The sequence below is a fragment of the Ovis canadensis genome, chromosome 7 (genome assembly GCF_042477335.2).
Source record: "Ovis canadensis isolate MfBH-ARS-UI-01 breed Bighorn chromosome 7, ARS-UI_OviCan_v2, whole genome shotgun sequence".
In the NCBI taxonomy this organism is placed as follows: Eukaryota; Metazoa; Chordata; class Mammalia; order Artiodactyla; family Bovidae; genus Ovis; species Ovis canadensis.
In genome coordinates this window covers 62,270,238-62,281,573 of record NC_091251.1, presented here as the reverse complement: position 1 = coordinate 62,281,573, position 11,336 = coordinate 62,270,238, and the positions used below count along the sequence as shown (strand labels likewise).

Genomic DNA, 11,336 nt, shown 5'->3' with positions numbered 1-11,336 from the left:
TCAATCCTACAGCAGGAGACTTCGTTATCCCCTGATTCATTTTATATTTGGCTGGGATATTGGAAAGCACTAGTTTTCTGTAATACTTCATGACTCTTATATAGGTTCTTAATGATCCTGATGTTAATTAGGACATAAAGTCTTAGGCTACTGGAAAACTTAAAACAGTGTTCAAAGCTTATATAGATGATCATCCTAATAACTAACTTGAGGATCATCCCTTTCATTTTCTGTCTGCAGAGGGTTTGCAATGACTGCTTAAGAGTTTAGCACAAATACCTGGCCCATGACCAGGAAGGGAAAGGAACAGTACAACATGTATTTGATGTGTAATTTCAATCATGAGCTCATCTTATTTTTCCCACCTTGTGTCTTAATTCTTTTGAATAATGCTAAATATAAAGGAAATATAAATGTATTCTCCAGAAATCCATTGGGTTTCTTGCTATTAGGATGGGAGAAAAAAGTACAAAGGTTTTTCTGGCCAGGAAGAGGAAATTGCCAATGCAAAGCACCTAGAACATATTCTGTGTAAAAATCAAATGGAATAATTTAAATGTATATTTTCTGTTGAAGGAAAAATATATGTACATATGTACACATACTAAAATTGGAATGATACAGAGAAGATCAGCATGGCCCCTGCTCAAGGATGATATGTAGATTTGTGAAGCATTCATATTTTAGATGTTGGTCAAAGGGTGCAAAAATCCTGGCTAAAGGATAAATAAGGTCTGGGGATCTAATGTATAGCATAGTGACTATATTGAAAGTTTTTAAGAAAGTAGATCTTAATGTTAATCACCACACAAGGAAAAAATATATATCATAATTATGTCAAGAGATGAAGATGTTGGTGCTTCCCAGGTGGCACAGTGGTAAAGACTCTGTCTGCCAATGAAAGAGACGTGGGTTCAATCCCTGGGTGGGGAAAATCAGATCCCCTGGAGAAGGAAATGGCAACCCACTACAGTTTTCTTGCCTGGAAAATCCCATGGACAAGGGAGCCTGGTGGGCTACAGTCCACTGGGTGGAAAGAGTTAGACACAACGAACCAACTGAGCACGCACGTGTGGAGACTAAACTTATAGTTGTCACTGTTTTGCAATGTGTGTGTGTTAGTCGCTCAGTCATATCCAACTCTTTGCCACCCCATGGACTGTAGCCCACCAGGCTCCTCTGTCCATGGAATTCTCCCAGCAAGAATACTGGAGTGGGTTGCCATTCCCTATTCCGGGATCTTCCCAACCCAGGAATTGAACCTGGGTGTCCTTTATTGCAGGCAGATTCTTTACCCTTTGAGTCACCAGGGTTTACAATGTATACATGCCTTTAATCATGACACTGTACACATTAGACATACTCATATCAATAATACTTCAGAAAAGCTGCGGGAAATTGCCTCAACTGCAGAAAGAAATATATATACACATATGCATGTATATAGATATATACACATGTATGTATATACACACATATATGATTGGATTCAAGAAAACTGGAATTTCTGGTACAATGGAGGGGTAAGATCATGACACTCCTAAACACAGGGGACCCCTAAATAATTAGGAGCCTGCCACAGAAAAGTCACACACACAAGAAATCTGGCAGTCCCTTCAAAAGCTGGGCGTGTGCTATGTTGACAATCATACTATCAAGAAGGTATTTCGTGGGTACCAGGAACCCCAGTTTCTTAAGCATAATAAAAGCTTTACACAGAGTTCCCTGGTGGTCTAGTGGTTAGGATTCAAGGCTTTCACTGATGTGGCCCAGGTTCAATCTCTGGTCAGGAAACTGAGATCCTGCAAGCCGTGCAGTGCAGCCAATAAATAAACAAAAGCTTTACACATATCTGATGAACAAATTGAAAAGATAAGTAAAATATGTATATATATACACACTATATGTAAATATATGTACACACTATATATATGTACACACACACATACTATATATATACACAGATATATATGCATATATATCAAACCACTGTGCCTGTGGGCTAAATAAGTTCACAATCTGCAAACTAACCCAAGAAGAAATGATTAAGCAGAATGCAGAAAAGTGGATACTATAAAGTGCTTAAGTTCCTTTAATCCTCTCAACAACTCCTAGAGTTAGATGTTTTTATTTCCACTTTTTTTTTCAGATGAGATTAAGGAAGGTTAAGTAATTTGTGCAAGGCCACATAACTAGGAAGGGAAAGATATAGGATTTCAGCTCAGAGCTGTCTGATTCTAAAGACAGACTATTCCCTCTACTCTGATTTTTCCCAAGCTTTTCTCATGTTAACACAAATCTGATGCACCATCCCAGGTGGACTGAATCAGAATCTCCCGGGAGGGACTTGGGAACTGTGTTTAAAAGAGATGAGATTATTATTATTATCAGAGGAGGTTAAGAAAATTGCTCTATTGTATCAGGTAGGAAATGGACCCATATCTCCCTCTGACTGATCAAATAGAAGCCAGCAGAGACTTGAAGCTACTGAGACTAAAAACAGATTGAGGTTTTTCTGGAGTTTATCAGTTTATAATATTCTAGGATATTTATTTCTCAGTTTGGTAATACTGCATTGTCTGATTTAAGGTTATCTGGATCTGAAAATACCAAGACCATTTTGGAAAGTTAAAAATGGATTGTAGTTTAAACCTCAGACTTTCTTCCCTTCTGTCCCTGTCCTTCTTTTATCCTTAGGAGCTGAAGTAAATAAGAATTCAGCTTCAGTTTCTAACAACTGTAAGTGATGCAGAGGTTTCCGTCGTGCAGGGGTTGGAGCACAGCTAGAAGGAGAACCGAAGGCTGAGACTCGGTCCTCATGCCTGGGTGCCCACCAGATGGCTTTCATTGGGCGTAGTCAAGTTACACAATCCAGGAAGTAGAAAACCCAGCCTAACTTGGTTTGTTTTCCTTCGTTTCAGTTTTTCAAAGCCTGATGAAAATAGCCAGGCCAGCTAAGCCTGCAGCTTCAGTACCCATTATGGGAGCAAATAACGTATTTGTACAACCTATACATTTGCTTAATTAAACGCAAAGCAAGGCAGTGATTCCTGACAGGGCTGAACTTAAGTCAAGTTGTGAAACTCCACAGTGCAGCCAGAAGCAGAGACGGACAATTGAATGGAAAACTGGGAACACGTCAGGGGCGCTGGACCACTGCTTCTCAACCACTTTATTGTAAGTTATTCCTATTATCTCAGAGAGAAGTTTGAGACATGGTTAGAGAAAAGGATGGAGCTGACTCTCCCCATTTTGAACAGAGATCTTTGTTTTAAGAACTTGCTTTATGTGCTATTGCCAAGAAACTTGCTTTGAATGATATTTCCAGACATGATGACAACTACCTTCTACATATAATAATTTAATATGCTTTAATATATTTCTATTCCTGAATTTTCTTGATCTTATTTACTCTTCACAACAACTCTGTGAGGTTAGTACTCTTAATTAACACAGTTTTACAGATAAGGAAACAGGTAGCCTCCTCCCAGAATCATGAAGTAACTAGAAAAAGTCCACAGCTCATAGCTGCAAGACCATCTCATATCACTGTTACTTGCATCCCAGAAGACTCCATATAACTAGGCCATTTACTTCTCAAAAAAAAAAATTCCTATGGATTAAAACACAAGACCCAACAATATGCTCGTTGTTTAAAAGATGTAGAATGCTAAAAATAAAAAAGTATTATCAAGGAAACTATATAACTAAAAGAAAACAATTGGTAAAGTTGATATCATACAAAAGAGATTTTGATGCCAAAAAGGCAGAGGGAGGATGCTAGGAGGCTTCTGATTATAATGAAAAATATAAAACCCACAGTGAAGACAGGGATTACCAAAGCTAGAAATGCAAAGAGAAGGGATAAATACTACACAATTACCATATCAGAACAAGTAGATTTATATTAAACTCAATTACAACATAGACTATACATTTTTTTCAATGTATTGGGCATTAGTAGATATATACGAACTCTCAAATAAGGCCCCAAGACTAAATCAAGAGAAAATTTATATAGAACATTTCTGTTATTGTTTATAGTCACTAAGTCACATGTCAATCTTTTACAGTCTCATGGACTATAGCCCGCTGGGCTCCTCTGTCCATGGGATTTCCCCAGGAAAGAATACTAGAGTGGGTTGTGTTTCCTCCTCCAGGGGTTCTTCCTGAACCAGGGATCGAACCTACATCTCCTGCATTGGCAGGCAGATTCTTTACCCCTGAGCCACCAGGGAAGCCACAAGGAAAATTATATCAATATATTTTCTCCCCACAATGCAATAAAACTCAATGTTAATGATATAAGTAAAATCAATGAAAGTTTGGGGCAAAATAGTGATCTACTCTATAGCCTTGGAGGCAGACAGGGAAGGATTTGGATTATAACTCCATCCCTTACTGCTGTGTGACCTAAGCAGTTTATTGAACCTCTCTGAACTTTGGACTCTTCATCTGAAAATGTGGCTCTACTTTGCAAAGTTGTTATGAACATTAGCTATAAGGTATTAAAATAATAAAATACTGAGACTTATATGAAGACTAAAACTATATAGCATATAATATGATACCATATTAATGTACTTATATTTTATTTAACAGAAAAATTCCAGAAATTTTGTTGATTGAAAGCACACGTCTTGAATATATACATCTAAATACTAATGATGGTTATCTCTAGGCTCTGAAACTTGAGTGATTGTTGTTATTTTGCATTATTTTTCTACTCTGAATAAATACTAACTTCATAATAAGACAGCAATAAATATGAACTTCTTTAGATCATACTACAAGAAGAAAATAAATACTCATCTATTAAGTGCCCTATCTGGAGTAGTTTCTGTAAGTATACAGCCACTTCAGTTGTCGCCACTGTCACCTTCATTATTATCTCTCAGTTTCTCTCTCTCTCTATATATATAATATATATTATATATAGCAAATAAAATAAATTATAAATTTAAATATAGATTACATACATTTATTTCTATTTATTATTCATATTTTATATTATATATAGTATTTCTATTTATTATAACTATATATAAAATACAACATTGTGATAACTGACAATTATGGACTACAGAATTAGAAAATCATATTGTGTCAATATGAAATTTTCCAATTTTATTAACCATTAAATTTCCTTTATAAGGAAAATGGGTTTTCTTATAAGGTTTTCTTATAAGGTTTTGTAAGAGAAAATGTCTGCCCCAGGAAATGGACATCGAAGTATTTCGGTATACATCTTACATCTGCAACTTATTCTCAAGTGGTTCAGAAAAAGAATTCATATATAGAGAATGAATTATAAAGTGATCAGAACAAAACAGAAACAAGCAAAATATAGACAAATGGTCAGTTCAGTTCAGTCGCTCAGTCGTGTCTGACTCTGCGACCACACAGACTGCAGCACGCCAGGCCTCCCTGGTTGTAACCAACTCCCGGAGTTTACTCAAACTTATATTAGTCGAGTCAGTGATGCCATCCAACCATCTCATCCTCTGTCATCCCCTTCTCCTCCTGCCTTCAATCTTTCCCAGCATGAGGGTCTTTTCCAATGAGTCAGTTCTTCGCATCAGGTGGCCAAAGTGTTGGAGTTTCAGCTTCAGCATCAGTCCTTCCAATGAATATTCAGGACTGATTTCCTTTAGGATAGACAGGCTGGATCTCCTTGTAGTCCAAGGGACCCTTAAGAGTCTTCTCCAACACCACAGTTCAAAAGCATCAATTCTCTCCATCAAAACAAATGGTGAATCTAGCTAAAAGTTAATCTGGTTTTTAACATTTCTGTAAGTTTAAAAGTATATGCAAGCAAAAATTTATAATAACAATAAACAAATACATGGCTGACAGCTTCTAACAACAAAAACAAAAATTTTCCCGAGCAACAGGGTCAAGTTGAAAATTAAAAATATGATCATAATTTCCAAAGTACTATAAAAAATGAAAACACCACCTATTAAAAGTAAGAGTGTGGATAAACCAAGAGGGAAAGGTATAGATCTATGTGATTTTATTTTAGAAATAAGAAATAAATGAACTAAGCACTTGATTTAAAATCTTATGAAGAATGTCAACATAAGAGGAAACATAAAAAAATGACAGATATAAACTAAAAAATAGAAAATTGGTAGAAGTAAATTTAAATGTTCATTCTCTGAAAAGAGTATAAGATATATTAAAACCCTTGTAAATATAATAAATAAAAGGTATTAGTCAATAAAATTAAAAGACTGGTGATTTAAAAACTGATATAATGGATTTTAAAATATAAATCATTGCAGTCACAATTTAGGATAATCAATTTGAATTGTTTAGCCAAATGGACAATACAAATACAAAATAAAAAGTTAGCAAAACAAAATACAAAAAACAGGAAAATACTGATGGAGAAGGAAATTGAGAAAGTTGTTAAGAATTACCTCATTCACCAAAAGAAATATGGCCTAAACAAATACTCTGAATAATATTTCTATGAGTCAACAAACAGATTTTCCAAATCACAGAGAAACAAGACCTGATACTTAGTTCATTCTAAGAGATAAGTATCATCCTCATCCACGGATTTGTGAAAAATATCACACAAGCACACTCACACATAAACACTAGGCTTAGGATTGTAAATATGCACAAGTATCAATTCCAATACAACTGGTTTGAAAAAATTAGGAGCAGACTCAGGAGGATAGCAGGCACACAGCAGATTTTTCAAAAACAGTTGTTGAATAAGTGAATAAATGAATGCATGGGAACACAAATGAATGAAGAAATTAATGTAGCCATTTAGCATTACCTCAGTAATATCAATAACCTCAGATATGCAGATGATACCACCCTTATGGCAGAAAGCAAAGAGGAACTAAAGAGCCTCTTGATGAAAGTGAAAGAGGAGAGTGAAAAAGCAGGCTTAAAACTCAACATTCAAAAAACTAAGATCATGGCATTCAGTCTCATCACTTCATAGCCAATAGATGGAGAAACAATGGAAACAGCGACAGACTTTATTTTCTTGGGCTCCAAAATCACTGCAGGTGGTGACTGCAGCCATGAAATTAAAAGATGATTTCTCCTTGGAAGAAAATCTGCAATGAACCTAAACAGCATATGAAAAAGCAGAGACATTACTTTGTCAACAAAGGTCTGTCTAGTCAAAGCTATGGTTTTTCCAGTAGTCATGTATGGATGTGAGAATTGAACCATAAAAAAAGCTGAGCACCAAAGAATTGATGGTTTAGAACTGTGGTGTTGGAGACTTCTGAGAGTCCCTTGGGCTATCAAACTAGTCCATTCTAAAGGAAATCAATCCTGAATATTTATTGGAAGGACTGATGGAAGCTGAAGCTCCAATACTTCAGCTACCTGATGCAAAGAAGAACTGACTCATTGGAAAAGACCCTGATGCTGGGAAAGACTGAAGGCAGGAGGAGACGTGGACAACAGAGGATGAGATGGTTGGATGGTATCACTGACTCAATGGACATGGGTTTGGGCAAGCTCTGGGAGTTGGTGATGGACAGGGAGGCCTGGTGTGCTGCAGTCCATGGGATCCCAAAGAGTCAGACTCGACTGAGCAACTGAACTGAACTGATTTAGCATTATAAATTATATCCAATAAGGGCATGCAAAGCAGGAATGTCTTGTGCATATCACTTATCTGCTTTTATTGAACATCACGTCAGGCCCAATGAGCATAGGCAGAAAAATCATTTTTAGCTGAACTTAAGAGATTGTAGCTGTAGCAAGAACCCTTGCTGACCAATAAAGTTAAATTCTAGGAATGCAAAAATTGTGACAAATCACAGAATACCTTTGTATTGTTTTAAGCTACAGGCACTTGAAAAGCATCCTGTGAGAAGGGCATTCTTATCACTCCCTTTCCTCCTAAAACAGGAGATTTAAATCCCCATGTGGAAGATGGCTTCCCAGTAACAGGACAAAAGAAACAGTTTTTAATGGGGAATCAAAACCAAGAAAATCCTGTACTAACAGACCCTGTTAAAATAATTTTTATCTGCCTTTAGCCTCTCTATATGATTTACTTTTCCACAATTGCCTCTCTTTGTTCAAGCCAGTATAAAACCTTGTGTCACAATTTCTTTGGGTCTTATAAGGGCTCCCATTGTCACATAATACTTGGATAAATTTGTATACTTTTCTCTTATTAGTCTGTCTTCAGTTCAGTTCAGTTGCTCAGTCACGTCCGACTCTTTGAGACCCCATGAACCGTAGCACACCATGCCTCCCTGTCCATCACCAACTCCCCGAGTCCACCCAAACCCATGTCCACTGTGTCGGTGATGCCATCCAACCATCTCATCCTCGGTCATCACCTTCTCCTCCTGCCTTCAATCTTTCCCAGAATCAGGGTCTTTTCAAATGAATCAGCTCTTTGCATCAGCTTGCCAAAGGACTGGAGTTTCAGCTTCAACATCAGTCCTTCCAATGAACACCCAAGACTGATCTCCTTTAGGATGGACTGGTTAGATCTCCTTGGAGTCCAAGGGACTCTCAAGAGTCTTCTCCAACCACAGTTCAAAAGCATCAATTCTTTGCCGCTCAGCTTTCTTTATAGTCCAACTCTCACATACATATATGACCACTGGAAAAACCATAGCCTTGACTAGACAGACTTTTGTTGACGAAATAATGTCTCTGCGTTTCAATATGCTGCCTAGGTTGGTCATAACTTTCTTTCCAAGGAGTAAGTGTCTTAATTTCATGGCTACAATCACCATCTGCAGTGATTTTGGAACCCAGAAAAATGAAGTCAGCCACTGTGCCACTGTTTCCACTGTTTCCCCATCTATTTGCCATGAAGTGATGGGACTGGATGCCATAATCTTAGTTTTCTGAATGTGGAGCTTTAAGCCAACTTTTTCCCTCTCCTCTTTCACTTTCATCAAGAGGCTCTTTAGTTCTTCACTTTCTGCCATAAGGGTGGTATCATCTGCATATCTGAGGTTATTGATATTTCTCCTGGCGATCTTGATCTTATATCAGTTTAATTATTAGGCCCTGCCAAAATACTCTAAGAGTATAAAGGTAAAAATTTACCTGTTCTACAGAATGTTCCTGAAGGAAAACCCTGATGAATCTGACATGAAAATTTTAAATTCTATTCAAAAAAAGGCATCATAAGCAATATGAAAAGACAATGCAAATGGGAAGAAGATATTTTTCTTACTGAAAAACACTAATGAACTAATAGAAAGATGGATAAAAGATATGAACAAGCAACGTATAGCAGAGGAAATTTGAATGACCAATGGCACATATAAAACTATGCTCAACCTTAGCAGTAATCAGAAAGATGAAAATTAAAACAACGAGATACCATTTTATATCCATCAAACTGGTAGAGATTAGATAATTCAGTACTATCAAGTACTGGTGATGATGTGGAAAAATTGGAGAAATATTCAATTTTGTTGATGATGTATTCATTGGAACAACCATTTTGGAGAATAAATTGTCAACATCTAGCAACACTAAGGACACACATGTCTCACAAGCCCTCAATTTCACTCTTCTAAGAGTAAACCCTGGAAGTTCACTTGTAGAAGATGAAAGTCCATTGCAACATTGCTTGTAACAGCAAAAAACAAGCACAAATTAAACCACACAAATACCCATCAAAAGAATGAACAAACTGTGATATACAATGTGACTATTTATAGCAATTTTATCAGCAGAGGTAAATCCCAAAAATAAAATGAAAAAACAAATTATAGATAGTATAGTAATTTCTAAACATACAAAATAATGCTATATATTTATAACCATATACCTAGGCTGCAAACATATACAAATAAAGATGAGAATTATAGGTACCAATTCAGGATAGAGTTGCCTTTCAGGAGAAAATGAAATTAGGTTAGGGTAGAGAGGTATACAGGTATTCTATTTTTTAATAAAAATAAGAAGCATACACAGCAAAATATTAGGATTTGATGAATCTGGGTATATGGTGCTACACTCACAAACATTCATTATTTGTCTAAAGTGGCTATCTCTGGATGGTGAAATTATGGATCCTTTTCACCATGTTTCTATTTTTGCTCTTAATGTCCTTATTTTTCAATAATCAACATTTATTGATTTTTTATAATAGAAAAAGTAATTAAAAATAAAACTTCACCAAAAGAAGATTTGGTTGATTGAAGATTTAAATATAAAATCTAATTATAGAACTTGCAGAAAATTGAAAACAAGTGTTTATCACCTCTCTTTGGAGAAGGAAATGGAAACCCACTTCAGTATTCTTGCCTAGGAAATCCCATGGACAGAGGAGCCTGGTGGGCTAACGTCCATGGGGTCGCAAAGAGTAGGACACTACTAAGCGGCTAACACACCCACCACCTCTCTGAGGGAATTTTAACTTTCTCAACTTTGAGGCTATTTAAATAATTGCACTATAAGAATTAGCATTACTGAAGTTTTTTTTAAACAGGGAAAATATTTTTATCAAACATTACAAAGAATTAAGATCTATCAAAGCCAGCTGATTCAAATTTGTAAGATAAAATGTCAAGATTCCAAAAGACAAATAGGTAAAAGACAGGGCCATTCTCATAAGGGGATACAATTAGTAGACAAACAGTGGGAAAATGTTAGAGCTCACTAGAAATCAAAGAAATGTAAATGAAAGCATTCTGAAGATTACAATTTACATATTCGAAAAGAACAAAAAAAAAAAGTTGAATGCTAATATTCAGTGATGGTGAAGCTGCCCAGAAATCGATTTATACATTCATTTACAGACTCTTGTTCCCACTCTTTAGCCAGAAATGTTACCACTAAGAACTTGCTCTTAAGAAATAATTCTGCAAAAGCAGAAAGGTCCCTCCTCACTGTCCTGACTTCTAAATGCTGCAACTCCCAGAGCTTATCCCCTTGACATCTTCTCTTTTCCATCCACATGCATTGCTCAGAGGATCTCACCTGTATACCCAACCTTTCTCCTCATGGGTCTCCAGGGAGAAAGCAAAACCAAGCAGTAATTTTCCTGGGGAATGGGTTGGGGGGCAGGGGGTGGGGGGAGGGGGGGGGATGAAGGCAGTTCAGGGGCTCAGAACTCAGTAAAGGAGGGGGCAGTGAAGATAGGAAGGGCCAACAAAGAGAGTCAGAGAGACAACCAAAGCAAGCTTCACTGCAATATTAATTCCTTACCATGTTAATAACTAGAGGAGGGCATGGTAACCCACTCCAGTATTCTTGCCTGGGAAATCCCATGGACAGAGGAGCCTGGTTGGCTACAGTCCATAGGGCCACAGAAAGAAAGTGAAAGAAAGTGAAGTCGCTCAGTCATGCCCGACTCTTTGCGACCCCATGGA

The 11,336-nt window shown here is 36.8% G+C and overlaps 1 protein-coding gene and 1 pseudogene across 3 annotated transcripts in view; both read left to right on the top strand.

Moving 5' to 3' along the window:
* Positions 1–587: 587 nt before the first annotated feature.
* Positions 588–687, top strand: LOC138444431 (U6 spliceosomal RNA; annotated as a pseudogene).
* A 2,181-nt stretch (positions 688–2,868) lies between these two features.
* LIPC (lipase C, hepatic type) overlaps positions 2,869–11,336 on the top strand; it is a 187,510-nt gene continuing 179,042 nt past the window's right edge. The window contains exon 1 of one of the 3 annotated variants that reach the window (XM_069596386.1): positions 2,869–3,177. Coding sequence is in view for 1 of the 3 variants with exons in the window: in XM_069596389.1 (XP_069452490.1) it covers positions 3,121–3,177 (57 nt within the window). In the remaining 2 variants the exon portion in view is untranslated. The remainder of the gene's footprint in view (positions 3,178–11,336) is intronic. The other 2 variants (XM_069596389.1, XM_069596388.1) reach the window with 2 other exon arrangements.